This window comes from Typopeltis vanoorti, chromosome 15 (genome assembly GCF_054136105.1).
Source record: "Typopeltis vanoorti isolate ZY-2024b chromosome 15, IOZ_Tvanoo_1.0, whole genome shotgun sequence".
Lineage (NCBI taxonomy): Eukaryota > Metazoa > Arthropoda > Arachnida > Uropygi > Thelyphonidae > Typopeltis > Typopeltis vanoorti.
This window is the reverse complement of record NC_143563.1, coordinates 46,244,838-46,262,595: the sequence shown is the minus strand read 5'-3', so window position 1 is coordinate 46,262,595 and position 17,758 is coordinate 46,244,838. Positions and strand designations below refer to the sequence as shown.

The 17,758-nt window shown below is 35.3% G+C and overlaps 1 protein-coding gene across 1 annotated transcript in view; it reads left to right on the top strand.

Annotated features, from left to right (window-relative positions):
* Positions 1-10,231, top strand: part of LOC150098731 (chromatin accessibility complex protein 1-like) — a 53,808-nt gene extending 43,577 nt beyond the window's left edge. Inside the window, exon 3 of the mRNA XM_090405830.1 lies at positions 10,068-10,231. Within this exon, the coding sequence (XP_090261956.1) occupies positions 10,068-10,159 (92 nt within the window). The 3' untranslated portion in view covers positions 10,160-10,231. The remainder of the gene's footprint in view (positions 1-10,067) is intronic.
* Positions 10,232-17,758: the final 7,527 nt, after the last annotated feature.

Below are 17,758 nucleotides of genomic sequence, written 5' to 3'. Positions count from 1 at the left end.
TAATCTTTCTCAGGACTCTCATATCTTTGGTCAAGTGTTTTACTTCTGACCCAGCTCTCAGATCCATAAGTTAAAACTGGTTTGAACACTGTCTTGTATACAGCTAATTTAGTGTTCTGACTAATTTCTCTCTTATTCCATAGGAATTTATTCAATTGACTTCCTACCATACCAGCTTTGTTGATTCTGTTGTCTATTTCCATATTTAATTTGCCATCTTCACTAAAAATCGTGCGTAAGTAGCTGAAATGTTTTACTTGTTCCACAGATTCCCTGTTCACAACAGAGTTGACATTTTAAACAAGTCTACCTATTTTCATTGTCTTTGTCTTTTTAATGCTGACCTTCATACCATATCTATTACAACAGTTATTCAGTTTAGTCAGGGAATCTTGCAAACTTCTAGCGGATTTATTTAGAAGTATAACATCGTCCGCATAAAGCAAAGAGCTGACATTAACATCTCCAATTCTGATATCATGTTTAATACCACTTTCCTTCATAATGTGATCCATATAGATAATAAATAACAGAGGGGATAATGTACATCCTTGTCTCACACCAGATTTAACATAAACCATCTTCCTGTACTTCCTTCAATTCTCAAAAGACTAAGTATTGCTTGATATAATGCCCCATTGACACCACATAACTTGCGTATTGAATAGCTTCTCTCTTGGCACCTCGTCATATGCCTTTTCCAGATCGATAAAACTTAAATACAGATCTTTGTTATATTCCCATGCTTTCTCAACTATTTGTCATAAAGTGAAGATCTGATCCTGACAGCCTCTATTTGGCCTGAATCCAGCTTGTTCTTCACCAAGCTTTTCTTCCACAATTCTTCTCAACCGTTTCTCAAGTATACTTGCATAGATCTTGCCAGGAACACTCAATAGGGAAATACCTCTGTAATTCTCATATTCAATTTTATTTCCCTTTTTATATATAGGTACTATTAGAGCCCTACTCCAATCATTGGGAATTTGTCCCTTGTCCAGGCTTTCTGAACTATGCAGTATAGCCACTGTAAGACTTTTTATACCACCATACTTCAGCATTTCTGGTCAAATATCATCTACTCCTGTTGCCTTTCCACATTTCAAGCCTTTGATGGCTTTTTCTACTTCAAGTATGGATATGTATTCCTAACTGTATGCCTGTTGAGTGTTTTTTACCACTGTGCTATCACTGCTTGTTTCATTTAGCAATTTTTCAAAGTAATTACTCCATACTTCAAGGATATCTTTTTCTCCCATTTTCATTTTTATATCCTTGAAAAAATCAAAGAGTCTGATTGCTAGTCAGTTTCGACATTGTTTCTCTGTTTACCAATATTCCATTAGCAGACACAATCAAATTATTATATGAAGATTATCCTCCAGATGTAGCAAAGATTTTCGAATTTGTTATCCATTCAGGTTATTTTAGCTGGAAAAACAAGATCTACAAACAAGTTGAAGGTACTGCCATGGGCAAACTACTTTTTGAAACAATTTGAAGACACTGTTTTCATCCATTCATCCTCAACCATCTCTTTAGTATCGTTATGTCGATGATGTTTTCGCTATTTGGTCACATAGTGAAGATGAGCTTTCCACTTTTCTAGAACAGATTGTTATTATTATTATTGTTCCGGGCAACTCCAAGGAGTCAACAGACTCATCGAGGGAGGCCCTAACATCATGTCAAGAATAACTATTCGACATTGACACAGTATCTATCATACCTTGCCTTGAACTCGTTCACGGTCGTAGCACCCACAACAGACTCTGGAAGCTTATTCCACTCATTCACCACTCTCCGAGTAAAAAACCTAGCTCTAACACCCTTGTCAACCACGCTCTTGCCCAGCTTCCATGCATGCCCCTAGTCCTCCCACCACCAGTCATGTTTTCAAAAATATCTTCTGGATCAATCTTATAGAAACCCTTCAGTAATTTGAATGTCTCAATCATATCACCCCTCCTTTGCCTATCGTCCAATCTCTGCAACCCACATATCTTCAACCTATTCTCATAAGGTTCATTGCACAGACCTGCTATCATCTTGGTCACTTGTCTCTGGATCTTCTCCACCTCCTCCCCATCAAGAAGAAACCCTGGCGTCCATATCTTGGCACGTAGTCTAGATGGGGTCTTATCAAGGCTCGATACAGAGGAACAATAACCTGTTTGTCTCTGCTTGTTAAAGTATTTTTCAGAAGCCAAGTGATTTGATGAGCTGATTTAGTCACTTTTGCAATGTGCCCCCTAAACTTCAATTCCCTATCCACCAACACTCCCAAATCCCTGGCCTCATCAATCTCCTGGAGTACGGTTCCACCAATGCGATATACTTCTGCTATTCTTTTCACCCCAAAGAGCATAACCTTACACTTTGCCACATTAAATTGACATCTATTTTTCCTAGCCCAGTCCTCCAAACTATCCAAATCATTCTGTAAACTTTTGACATCCTGTGCACTCACAATTGCTCTACCCAACTTTGCATCATCAGCAAACAAGTGAACACTTCCTCTCAAATCCATTCCTATATCATTGATGAACAAATTGAAAAGCAGTAGTCCAAGAACAGAGCCCTGCGGCACACCACTAGTCACAACCCATCTTTTAGACTCTGCTCCTGAATAAACCACTCTCTGGTATCTCTCCTTCAACCACTCTCCTATCCATCTCACCAACCCTATATCTATCCCCATCTGCTCTAGTTTACTGATTAGGGTTCCATGTGGTATCCTGTCAAAGGCCTTTGCAAGGTCCAGTAGTATCACTGTTAACCCATTACCCCTATCCAGTTCAGCCGTTACTGTGTTATAAAACGTGAGCAAGTTACTGAGGCATGATCTACCTTCACAAAACCATGTCCGCCATACAATATCCCATTTTCATCTATCCAATCCTGTATTCTTTTCTTGACTAATTTCTCTAAGACCTTGACAATGATTCCTGATATGCTAATCAGTCGGTAATTTACAACAGCAGTCTTGGAACCACCTTTATGCAGTGGAACTATTTTCCCCACTTTCCACTCCCTCGGGACTAACCCAGACCCTAGACTCAAATTAAACAAAATGGTCAAGGGTACTGACAATTCTTTAGCTGCTTCTCGTACGACACAAGCTGGTATACCATCCAATCCCACGGATGTATTGACATTGAGGTTATGCAATAGACTACTCACCTCCACTTCATTCACCACAATTCCTGTATAATCTACTGGTTTATTCGTTTCTGCAATGTCACCACCTGGATGATATATTCTTGCAAAGTGCTCACTCAGTAGCTCAACTATATCAACTGATTCAGTTACCTCCCTACCATCGGCATTCTTTAAAATCATTCTGCCATGTACATTTTTCCTTTTATTTGTTACATATCTAAAAAAACTGTTTAGGATTCTCTTTAGCCTGCATGGCTGATGTTCTTTCGTAATCCTTTTTTGCTTTTCTTACCACACTCGTTATCCTTCTAGCCTGCGCTTTATACCGTTCATGTGCCTGCCGGTCACCTTTCTCCTTAAATTCCCTCCATAGTTGTTTCTTTTTTTGCAGCTCAAGCTTAATGGTGTTATTCATCCATTTAACCCCTACTTGATTTATTATTCGGACTCTAGGTATACAGTCAGCCATTGCTTCATGCAAGCACTTCTTAACTACCTCCCATGCACTATCAACTTCTAGTCCTTGCAGTTGTACATGCCATGGCACTGAACCAATCAAACTCGTAAGCTTGTCATACTTTCCAGCCCGATAATTCCACATGTATCCTGTCTTAATTGAAAATTCCACACCTTTAACCACCTCCCAAGTCAAGACCCTATGATCACTCTCACCAGTTGGTGGCAATGTGGTCATATTTGTTACAGCCAAATCCTCAGATATAATTACTAGGTCAAGCACTTTCTGACCCGTAGTGTTTTCCATTACATGCTGTCGCAGATAGTTATCCCTTAATAACTGCATAAAATCCAATTCCTTCCTCCCGTGTGTCCTCCCCTCGCTCCAATCAGTGCGATCATAGTTGAAATCTCCCATAATAATCACCCTCCTTCCACTCGTTTCTTCTATTTGCTTGTGCATACTGTCACCACCATCTTTTCCATCACCTGGTCTATAGCAGCACCCAATTGTATATTTAGTTCTGCTAGCCACAATCTCACACTAAATGGCCTCAAATGTGCTCTTTTCTCTATCCTGCAATTCAACTTCTATTCTCCTTGGCTGTAGCTCATCAGCTATCATCAACAATACTCCTCCCCCCATTTTATTCTCTCTGTCATTCCTGAACACACTATACCCATCACATTCAATCCCACTAGCTATATCATCTACAGTCAGCCATGATTCACTAATACCAATAACCTGTGGTCTGGAAATGCCAACCATGGCCAAAAACTCTTCCTTCTTGTTCCTAATACTCATAGCATTAGTGTACATGAATTTAAGATCCCCATTAGCCCCAATCCTACCTTGATGCCTTATATTAACTATCCCACTCTGATTTGTTGTCCTTATTCGCTCGGGTATATTATATTCATTCATACATTCAACTGCCTCCCTAAGGACTGTATATCTACCCCCTCCCCCCTTAATAAATCTAGTTTCCCTGAATTTGCACATCCACTACATTCAGCAACACTTTCTCAAGTCTCCTTACACTGTAACCATTCAAATGCAAGCCATCCATCTTATACAGATCCTTTCGCCCATCGAACACACATCCACAAATTCCACACCACTCGTCATACATAACCCACGCATAGTCATTCGGAATTATGGCCCTCCTTTTAAACATTTCACTGTCATACCGTGGCAAAAGACTAATCATTCTAACTCTCTCACTCTTTTCTTTTGCTACCTCAAACAATTCATTCGGGTCTTCTATCATTTCAATTTTATCTCCTTTCAAATCATTCTTACCTGCCACAACAATCATTTCTTTCACCCTTTCCTTTTGCTCTCTAATAGACTCAGTTACATCCTTTATGGTCGCACCAGGTTGGTACGATTTTGTCAAATCCTCTACTAACACACCTCGTACTAACGAGTCTCCATACAGCACGCTATCCTTCATTTTGTTCATGTTCACATTCATACGTCTGTTTTTCCTGTCATACCTTTTATTATTGGCTGGTTCATTCAGTCAACTTTTGCTCATACGCTCTAGCTGCTGTTTTGCCCTTTGTATCGCACCATTCAACAAGGCGATCTCACTCATTGCATCTATCTCATCTTTTTTATTCTCTGTAAAACCATTAATAGTATCATTCACACTCTCACAGTTCTCTGGTACAACCTCGCCGTTTCTTGTCATATCCCTATTTTCTTCATTCTGAAGTTTGACAAAAATATCACACTCACGATCCGAAATACACTTCAATTCCTCATTCTCCCTACATTTTTTACACACATTCACTCCTTTATTATCATCTAACCACACTCTGACTGCACTCCACAAAGCGTACATTTTGCAGATAATACACTGAATCGTCTCCTTTACATTACCGTTCTTGAAAGAAGATGGCAAAGACCATTAATACTATCATTCACACTCTCGCAATTCTCTGGTACAACCTCACCGTTTCTTGTCATATCCCTATTTTCTTCATTCTGAAGTTTGACAAAAATATCACACTCACGATCCGAAATACACTTCAATTCCTCATTCTCCCTACATTTTCTACACACATTCACTCCTTTATTATCATCTAACCACACTCTGACTGCACTCCACAAAGCGTACATTTCGCAGATAGTACACTGAATCGTCTCCTTTACATTACCGTTCTTGAAAGAAGATGGCAAACCATCATTACTGGCTGCCATTTTCCTTCGTACTGGAGCCATACTTACTAGTAATAGATAAATAGCCTTCACCCACGTATTCAATTCACCATGGAAAAAGAAAATTCTGGTACTTTATTTTTTTTTGGACATCCTTCTTATTCGAACTTCTTCTGGTACCTTATCTACAAGCGACTTTCGAAAGCCCCCATTTACTGGCAGATACATTCATAAAAAAAGTCTGCTCAGCACTTATCTCAAAAATTTGGCATTCTTAAATCTCTAATTAAGAGCACATAAAGTTTGCTCTTCTCCTGTAATCTTACAACAAGAATTTTCATTCATTAAAAAGTTAATGGAATCAAATAATTACAACCCTAATCAAATCCAACAGATAATTGAATCTTATGTTCCAATACCTAAGGTTTCTTCAACAGTCCGCAGAGTTCCAATCCCTTACATTCTAGGAATCTCAGAACCTATAGGTAGAATTTTGAAAACGTACCAATTGATTCCCACATATGTTCCTATCAACAAAATTTCCTCTTTATTGCCTTCTACAAAAGATAAACTGCTATCTATATCTTTGGCTGGCGTTTACCAAATACCATGTGAATGCGATGTTTCTTATTTTGGACAAACTGGCCATTCTGTGGAAAAAAAAGAATTAAAGAACATCAATATTATATTGAATACAATAAACCTCAGAAGCCTGGTCTAGCACAAGACAGTATTAACACTACTCATAATATCTAGTGGGATAAAACTATTCTCCTCCATAGATGCAGGTTCAAATATGAATGCCTTTTTAAAGAAATTGTGAAGCTATTTTACACCTATCGAATTTAAACCGAAATGATTGTCTCTCTCTCGAAGATCTGGAAGACTTATTTTATGTAATCAATAAAAAAAAAAATTATCTTCAATATTAATTAATTATTTTCTGTCATTTCCTAGCACACAGCAACAATTGTATTTTAATAGGTGATCCACCAAATGTGTCGTTACTTGTATTCCATTCCTATAACTGTTTGTGACACTGAAGATGTACTATTAGTTTTAGTATGAAATATCTGTACCCGATTAATTAAAAAGTTATTACTGTGGTCTTACGTGTTCTTTTAATAATTATACTATGCCACAGGTACCTCTAAAAATAAAAATTCGCTATAGCTATTTGGATCTACTAGCAATTGATATCAATATCATGCTCCAAAATTGGTCTTATGGGTATCACTGATGTATTCTTTTTAACTTAATCTTGACAGCATAACTACTGTGATAGATGTGAAAGGATATTATTTCTACCTGAGATAGAAATATGGTTTTGTATTTTGTAAAGCAATATTGTTTTGCAAAATGCAAAGGAATTCTGAAAATTTAGGAACTTTTACTTTGCTAATTTTATGGAATTTAAAAATAAAATTTATATCTGCTCTCACTATTTAAAGTTATGGGCCTTAAACCAATCCAAAATGTTATATCTTATGAAAGAATCTTTATCTTGTTGAAATATCCAGGATGATTGCTTTAGTTATAATGCTAAAGTTTTACCTTATCTTCCTTTGTTGGAAAAGGAGAAAAAGAAGTAGAAATTCTTATTCATTCCTATTTTTTATCATTTAGATAAAACTTGCAAGAGTTAAGGTCCACAGCATAATAGGGACCAGGAAACCCTTGTGTTGCTTTAATGGTCAATAGAAGGAAGCTGTATATAATATATTGTGATAACTTTTATTTAAAAGTTCTCATAAGGAAGTGGCAGGGTTTTTCTTCTTGCATAATATAAAAACTAGCCAGAAAACACAAAATAGACATTATACACTTGCCTGATAACCTGAGTTGCTTTGGAGAAATGAGGCTATCCACTGATTTAGATATTTACATGTGTTTGTTCCATGTTCTCTGTTGGGACACTGTAAAGGTAAGTCAAGGCAGCCAAATTTGACAGTCTCCTAGCATACTCTTAGCATTTGATAAATTAGAGTTCCTCTGATTTTGCAGTGAGGAAATAATTCATGTGACGCCTTTGTTCCCTTTGGCAATTTTACATGCTTACTGAAAAGAGCAGTCATGCAACCAATACTGTGCTGGAGGTTTGTAGATATTTTCACCTATTTTATATATAAAGATGGTTATATTTTTTATAGGGAACAATTACTGATAAATGATTGATACTAGTGTTCCCCCACCCCTTCCATTTGTGCATGCCTGAGTACTAATATATAGTTAGCCCATATGGGATTAATGAATAAACAAGCTATTTTTTTTATTATGCAAGTATTAATCATCATCATCAAATTCCTGCCATGTACCCACAAGGGGTGTACAGGATATGATAGTACTACATGAAAAAATTATATCATTACCAACTTCCTATCTACAATTTTTTCCAAATCAGTCTGTTACTTGTCAAGACTCCAACATTATCAGATCTTATATTTCTATCGTCTAAGGCACTTTGTACCGTATCAATCCACCTATATCTTGGTCTTCCTCTGGGTCGTTTTGCTGCCAACCTGGCAGAGAACACTTGTTTTGCTAATCTTTCCTCGCCCATTCTGTTTAGGTGACCATACCAGATGAGATTAGCTCTGCTAACGCATTCCTGGATGCAGACAATGTCAAGTTCTTTCCTAATATCTTCGTTTTTAATATGATATTGCCATTGATGCCATCTGTTCACGCCTATAATCTTTCTCAGAACTCTCATATCTGCGGTCTGTAGTCTTTGGTCAAGTGTTTTACTTCTGACCCAGCTCTCAGATCCATAAGTTAAAACTGGTTTGAACACTGTCTTGTATACAGCTAATTTAGTGTTCCGACTAATTTCTCTCTTATTCCATATGAATTTATTCAATTGACTTCCCACCATACCAGCTTTGTTGATTCTGTTGTCTATTTCTATATTGAATTTACCATCTTGAGTAAAAATCGTGCCTAAGTAGCTGAAATGTTTTACTTGTTCCACAGGTTCTCCATTCACAACACAGTTGACATTTTCAATGATTCTGCCTATTTTCATTGTCTTCGTCTTTTTATTGCTGACCTTCATACCATATCTATTACAACAGCTATTCAATTTAGTCAGAGAATCTTGCAGACTTGTAGCAGATTTATTTAGAAGTATAACATCATCCGCATAAAGCAAAGAGCTGACATTAACATCATGTTTAATACCACTTTCCTTGATAATGTGATCCATATAGATAATGAATAACAGAGGGGATAATGTACATCCTTGTCTCACACCAGATTTAACATTAAACCATCTTCCTGTACTTCCTTCAATTCTAACTGCTGACTTGCAACTCAAATAAAGACTAAGTATTGCTTGATATAATGCCCCATTGACACCATATAACTGCAGCATATTGAATAGCTTCTCTCTTGGCACCTTATCATATGCCTTTTCCAAATCGACAAAACTTAAATACAGATCTTTGTTATATTCCCATGCTTTCTCCACTATTTGTTGTAAAGTGAAGATCTGATTCTGACAGCCTCTGTTTGGCCTGAATCCAGCTTGTTCTTCACCAAGCTTTTCTTCCACAATTCTTCTCAACCGTTTCTCAAGTATACTTGCAGCAAGTATTAATATAGTTCAAAAATTCTTTTGATTTTGCCACAATTTGTTTTGTATCTGTTAATCCTAAAAATATATATTAAAAAGATTTCATTATAGGCAGTGGTTTCCAAACTGGAGTGTACCATGTGGGGAGTGGAAGGCACACAACCCCCTTTTATTTTTGGGGGGGGGGGCATGAGGAGCAGTGGTAAATATTGTTTATTTTTGAGCACAACTTCTGCGTGTACTTATTTCATCCACTTATTTCAATATCATATAGCATTAAAAATGCTTCACATTTTGAAAAAATATGTAAAAAAAGTATATATATATATTTTTTTTATATATATTTTTTACAAAAAAGGGGGGAGGATCTTTAAAGTTTGAACACCATTGCTATAAGGAATGCTGTTATAGCCAACTTGCTTGCAAACTACAAATAAGTCCTGGCCAAAGCAGTATAGTTTTTGAATGAAATTCACTACAGAAAATATTACGCAATAACTGATTATTCCTTTAGTCAGTGGGTTTGATATAGTAGTGGCAGTCGACTTTATCTTTATTGCAAAAGTAAATAGTATGTAAAAATTTAAATTATTTATATATTTTGTGCACAAACTATGATATGCAATACTTCTTGTAAATTCATAATGATTTTTTTTGTTAAAGAATATATGCCAAAATTGTAACAGATGTTAATTTTTATCCTTTTAGATATTATTCCTCGTAAAATAACAGGTCGTCAGTACTGGGAGATCATGAAAAAAGTGGAGGAGGAAGAAAGGAAAATGCTAGAAGATGTATAGTTTTTGTATACCATTTGATAGGAAAGTGTGAAATATGTAATATTTTGTACAGTGAATTTAATAAATTTTTTTTTTTTTATTTATAAATATGTCTGAATTTTGGTAAAAATTGGGAATCTGCCATTATGTTAAGTTGAAAATCCATTATAAACTGGCTGGATGACTAAATTCAGTTTCAACTAAAACTGAAGTAATCTTGCATGAAGGTGTCAAATTTTTCCACTGAAAAATAGACAAATTAGTCAGATAAAGTGTACACACATTGAGACATATCATTTTCTTATCACACCTTACTTGTCCATTAAGTGCAGCCTAATACATTTTGAAGATGAGCTCATAATTATGTTTAATGAAATGAATACATCATACAGAAATAATTAAACTTACAGACAATTTAAAAAGAGCAATATATAATTTAAACATAATAGAACAGTTTGGAATGGAAATTTCCACATATAAAACTAAAACAATGGCATTTTGTGTGGACAAACTCCGGTTAGAAGTAAAATAGTTATTAATAATAAAATAACAGAACAGATAAATACTTTCAGTTATCTTGGATGTGAAATATCATATGAAGGAGAAAAAGACATAAAATTAAAAACTTCAAAATTTTTACAGATTATAGGCCTGATGAATAGAACATTCACTCCAAATATAGTACAAAAAGAAACACGCTTGAAAATATTTAATACTTTAGCAGTGCCCACATAATTATATGGCAGTTAAATTTGGGCAATAAACAAACAAGATAAACAAAAAATAAAAACAAGTGAAATGAGATTTATGAGAACTGCAAAATACACAATATTAGACCAAAAAAGGAATGAAGACATTTTAAAAGAACTAAAAACAAAATCAATAGAAGAAAAATTAAACAATTATAAACGAAAATGGATGGACAACACCCGATATCCTAAACAAATACTGAAATATAAGCCAATTGGAAAGAGAAGGCAGAGAGACTTCAAAAAAAGGATATTGGATGGATAATGAGACCGAAACAGACCAATATGGTCTATACCCGTAATTAGCATTATGATAATGAGAAATAATTAAACAAGTTTAATAGATCCTGTAATATAAGCCAATTGGAAAGAGAAGGCAGATAGACTTCAAAAAAAGGATATTGGATGGATAATGAGACCGGAACAGATCAATATGGTCTATACCTGTAATTAGCATTATGATGAGAAATAATTAAACAAGTTTAATAGATCCTGTATTTCATCTGTTACAGAGATGAAATACATCAGGGATGCAGTCTTAAAATTATAAAAGCGCACGCACAAAACAAAAGTGGAAAAAAAACTGGAAGCTTAACGTATGAGGAATACCCCTCTGAGTTCTGTTGGGCAGGATGTTAAGAATTAGTTTCCCAAATCTTGGGAAGTTTAACACAACCATATTTATTTAGATTATTATTATTTTTAAAATCTCCTGCTGATTCTAAAAAAAGTCTAGTTTGTATTTGTTGTGGTTAAGCATATTAGTTTTTTTTCATTTGATTCTGTGCAAGTTAGGTCTAGCTGACTCAAGGCACAGTCAGCTAGACCTAACTGACCAAAATTTTGGCAGTGGATGCATTTCTTGTGTTCTTTTAGGTGCATGTTAGCAGATCTTCCAGTTTCATTATATAAGTTACAACAACAAGAAACCTTGCAAACATCTAGAATGAGAGCTTCAGAAGAGGTCTGATACATATAAGTTACAACAACAAGAAACCTTGCAAACATCTAGAATGAGAGCTTCAGAAGAGGTCTGATACATAGATCATTCTTTAAAGTTCTGGCTATTTTTCTGAAGTGTCCTGTATATAGGGAATAGCAATAGTATTACTGCAATCTGTATGCTGAGATGGATATGAGGAACAAGTATTTTGATCTTTTTGGCACTGTAGTCATTGGCAGTGCTGCAACGAGGGTGTGTGGCAAAAGAGGTGCCTGCCACGGGCACAACTAGGTTTGGGGCGCAAAACGTATAACATTTTTGGGTTGTGGGGGGGGGGGGGGATGCAAGTTAGATACTTGCCACAGGTGCTTCATACCCTCTTTACATCACTGGTCATGATGGTATGGCAAATAAAGGATAATTCAGCTGTAAGGAAAGGATGATTGGAACAGAGGTTAGAGGTTTTAATAATACCACACTATTGAGAGGGAGGGGACGATTTGAAAGTTTGCATATGTATGTATCTATCTGTGTGGGTGGATTTTATGTAAACTGAGAAAGACAGGGTACCATTGGGAAGACGTGTGATTAGATATCTAGAAAAGGCAAGCTATCGTTATTTTCTTTTTCTAAAGTGAAAATGTTTTCTGCGGTACTGGCTATCGAAGTGGAGGAGGAAAGCAGTTAATGTGTCTCATATGGACAAATAGAGATATATTTTATCTCTAATATATTTTATATTAGAGATAAAATTGATGATAAAATATATTGATGATATATTTTATCATCAATATATTTTAGCCAGATATGTTCCATATAGAAATTGGCTGGCTGGGCCTCTACCTTCTGTTTATATACAGAGTCTTTCCAATTGAACTAGTGTGGATGACAAAATTGAAAAGATCTGTGATGTTGGGGGATTCTGGTAAATAAAGACATCAAACCTTATCTTGATATTATATTATTTTAAACTAAATTTTGGATTAAAGATTTGATATGGGTGGAATATTTTATATAAGATGAAATGTGTCCAGTAAATGAAGTTAAAGATTTTGGCTAACTTAAAAGAGGGGGAAGTCAGTAGCATTCACTATGGGATGGAGAGGATTATTGGATTTATGAATTTTAATTATATATATATATATATATATATATATATGTGGTGGGGGGGATTAAAAGGTTTGAGTTTAACTACTTCATGAGGCTAAAACATGACTTTTTTTTTTAGAAGTCTTTTTAAAGTTTTTCTCTGAGAATTGGTAAAGTCATAATCCAGTGGTTTATTAATAGTGCAGTCAGTCTCTGAGCAATATTCATTTTCCAATTATGATCACTGACCTTGATGACCACAATACAGTGTTATTAAAACCCTTGTTAACAGAGCCTTCAACCTCTGTTCCAACAGGGCTTCAGTTTTTGGCATTATTCTCGTGGCTATAATGCCAAAAAAGATCAATAATCACAGGCCATCCTGGCTGAATGAATACTGCTTTCTTCAGAGTCTGTCACTGTATCTCCAAGGATCTTGTTTTCAAGCTCTGTCAATTTTTCTTAAATAATATGAAAGAGAATGTGAAAGGATTGTTAGAAGAAGTGAGAGGGAAGAGTGAGAAATTAAAAATGGTTAGTATTACATTAAGAAGGGCTCAGCTGTGCAGAAGGAATGGCTGCAAGTTTCTAGATGTGTGGAGTTGAGCGTGAAGGAAAAAAGGATTTATTATAAGAGGGTCAGCCTGCACTTGTGTTTGGTATGAGTAGGCCGGAGAAATTATTCATTGGTATGAGATCCAATATGAAGAGTCAGGTCGACTAAATTATGATGGGAGGAATGGTGAGAATCTATGCAGAATGACTGACTGACTTAATACTTAATAAAAAGTGACTTTATTATAAAGTATTTTCAAGGATGTCAGCATAAGTGAAACATTTGATATGAATAGAGATATCTGCAAGTTATCCAACTGGATCATATGCAAACTACAGGGATGAGTATACAAAAAAAAAAAAAACCCTTGAAGGTAACTTACACCTGTGCACAAATGCCAGGAATATCAAGAACAAAGGGTTTGAGTATGTATTAGTAACACCTGGGTCTCAGAAGCAGATGTACAAACTGGTATAGAGTATAAAGAGTGTAGTACTTCTAGAAATAGACAAGAGGGGGGAATGTGCTGCTAATGATATCATGATTTGAATCCAGTTTTTTATTTTTTATAAATATGTGGCTCCCACTCATGAAAGTTTTTTTGTAAACCTATAGTACAGCTAATTCTCTTTTTAACAGCATTTTTTTACGCGATTTCGAAATAACATGGTTTAGAAAATAGAAGCAATTCTATTTTTACACGGCATATTATGATTTTACATGGTTCAAATGGTGCTTATTTTTAAAATTTCTGTTTGAATTCAGTTCTGTTAAAAAGGGTATTGTCATTATAATCATTTCCTAGAATGGTACATATGTACTTAAACTTGAATTTTGGGGAATCCCTCAATGTTTCCACAGTGTAGACAATTGTGGTGACAACAAAAAAAATCAATTTTTGTAATTACAATTCCCCGAAGTTAAGCCGACAGATGATCCGTTCTATTGCCGTTGGTTCCTGGAAGCAGAAGAGTGCTATGCTGATTCCTCGAATTTAAGTTGGTTTGTTACCAGAGGCCCATCTATATAAAGCTGCTTGGAAGGAGTTAAGCTGTTTGCTAAACAATCATTTTCTGTTTACAATTCGAAACGTTTACACGTCTTGTGTTTTGTTCATGAAAGTTTTGTTCGTGCAATAGAATTATACAGGTATATATTAAATTAAATTCTGAAGTTTTGTACGTGTAATATCAAATTAGTAAAATTAATTATTGATTATTTTCAGATATTTTTGTAACATTACCCCATTAATCACGATGTCAGATAATTCAGTTAGACAGAAGAAAAGATATTTCTTTAGAAATTAAGATCCAAATTCAAAAATCTGTTCTTTATGGAACAAAATTAGGTGCCAAGTTGTCATCATATATGAGAGACATTATAAAAGTGAAGATGGAAAAGGATCTAGTGATGTGGATAGAAGATTGCTCACAAAAAGGAATACCTTTAGATGGAAATGTCATCCATCATTACGGTTACAAACAGTTTCGGGAAAAGGAGCCAACAACATCAAACAACAATTGTGATTTTTATGCAAGCACAGGTTGGCTTACAAACTTTCTCAAAAAATATGCGCTTCATAACGTAAAAATAAAAGGAGAAGCCACACCTGCAGATGAGCTGGCGGCTAGGGAATTTCTTTCAAAACTGGCTAAAATTATTGAAATTCGTGGCTACACTCCTGATCAAGTTTGGAATGCAGATGAGACCAGCCTTTTTTTGGAAAAAAAATGTACCGAGTAGAACTTATATAGCGAAATCACAAAAAAAGTGTTGGTGGCTTTAAAGTAGCTATCATGCGACTCTATTATTTTGCAGCAAACGCTTCAGGAGATCATATATTAAAACCATTACTCATTAATCGATCCCTAAGACCATGGGCAATGAAATATGTAGATTTTAACACATTACCAGTGCACTGGAAGGCAAATAAAAAAAGGTTGGGTTACAAAAGAAATTTTTAATGAATGGTTCCATCATTGTTTTGTTCCAGAAGTCAAATGCTATTTGATTGAAAAATATCTGGGCTTTAAAGTTTCATTGATTATAGACAATACACTTGGCCATACTATTTTTGAACACCCAAATGTGGAATTTTGTTTTCTGCCACCTAATACAACATCCTTAATACAACCACTAGACAGGATGTGATTGCTACCTTCAAAACTTACTACATAAGAAGAACATTCCAATACATTTTGGATAAATTAGATAAGGATAATTTACTGACAGTTATTGATGTGTGGAAGAAATTTTTCTACTTTGGATTGCATCAAACTTCCTAAGTTGGCGTTATCAGAATTGAAACCATCAACTTTAAATGCATGCTGGAAAGCTACTTGGCCAGAATGTGTAAAAAAGAAAAACCTCGTACCTTTGCATACAACTGAATATCCCAACACCATCAGATTAGCACATGCGGTTGGTGTAGAAGGATTTGATGATTTTTCATCTGCAGATATTGAAGAATTGATGGTTGACAAGGCTGTTAGTGATGATGAAATAACAGAAGCTGTCCTTGAGAATCTCGATGAAAAAGAAAAAAGTGATGATGATGAAGAGATTCCACTCATTGCAAGAGTAATTAAAGGAAGGCTTTAAATGGCTAGTAAATTGCAAAGTCATTTTCTTCCACATGATCCAAATACTGAATGAGCTGAACAGTTTAAACATGAACTCAAGTCATGTATGGTGTGATATGAAGAATTATACAAAGATCTAGTCAAAACAGGATCTCAACATTTAATTACAGAGTTCATAATAATAAAAAATCAACCTTCACAATTATTGGAAATTAATGGTAATTTAGTTCCTTTTACTGAAGAAAACGTTTTGCCATTGCAGTATGAACAGGAAGGCCAAAGTGTTTCAAGTGATGGAAGTGATTTTATTTCAGTCTCACACAAAGAGTATGCAGCTACTGTCAGAAATGATGGCAAATAAAATTTAACTAATAACCATATGTGAGGTGGGTTGGTGTTTTTGAATTTCTGTTTTATTAGTAACAAACTATTTTCTTTAAGAAAGATACATATGTATATACTTTAAATAAGTGTTTAAAATAAAAAAATAACATTTCATTAAAATTAAACAGAGTTTTATTCAATGATATTCACATATTTTCTTTGAAAAGAACTTATTGTTTGTTTTGGGTTTTCAAATCTGGAGTCATTCTTCTATTTTTTCATATGTACTGTATTCTTTTTTACATGCTTTTTTCTGGAACCAATCTATCATGTAAACGGAGAATTGGGTGTACATTAGTACTGTTGATGGGCTAAGGATTTTTATGTTTTATTAATTTATATATGTATGCATGCATATCTTAAGGGTCAAAGCTGTATAACTGAGAGGAGACCTCCACATAGCCTTTAAAGGAATGCGAAGAACCGACCAGGGCTTCTGACGTAATGTCCAATACTCACCTTCTCGTGGTACACCCTGTTGGGTATCTACCTAGATATTGAATGAACAAGGATGGACTGGCAATTTGGGATTTAGCCAACCAAATTGTATTCTTATTGGCTTAAACCAATATACAAAATGATGGTACAACATGACAAAATTTCATGCCGGCTGCGGCGTCGCCTGGTTACACAAGGCCCCCGTTGTTTTCGCCACGGAACCAGGGCGAACAACAAAAAGTCAGCTACTAGAACAAATCTGAAAACACACCCCAACTCAACAACACCAGAATTAAAGATCGGTACTATCAACATAAGAAGCCTGAATGGCAAAGAAATGGAGCTAGCTGAGGAATTTGATAAGTACCAGATCGACATAATAGAGGTCACTGAAACAAAAAAGACAAAAACTGGTGAGATCTTTCTGAGCAATAAATACAAAATGTTATATTCAGGCAATGACAATCAAGGAAAAGAAGTTGTAGCCATAGTATTCAACACTGAATACGAGACTAATCTTCTTGAATGGCAGGCAGTCTCAAGTAGAGTGATGTGCGCAAATATCTGAATGGGGAATTGGACAATGAGACCTATTTGTGCCTATGGTCCCACAGAAGGTTCTACTAAGGTAGAAGTGGAGGAATTTTTTGATGCTTTAGAAAAAGCAACTGACACAATGAAAATGGAAAAGTTATTCCTTGTTGGGGATCTAAATAGCAGAGTAGGAAATGATTGTCAGACATACAAAAATATTTTGGGAAAATTTGGAGAAAAGAGCAAAGCTAATAATAATGGCAAATACCTGTTGGATTTCTGCTCAGGACATGGACTGGTTATTACTAACACTATGTTCCAACATAAAAATGTACACAAATTCAC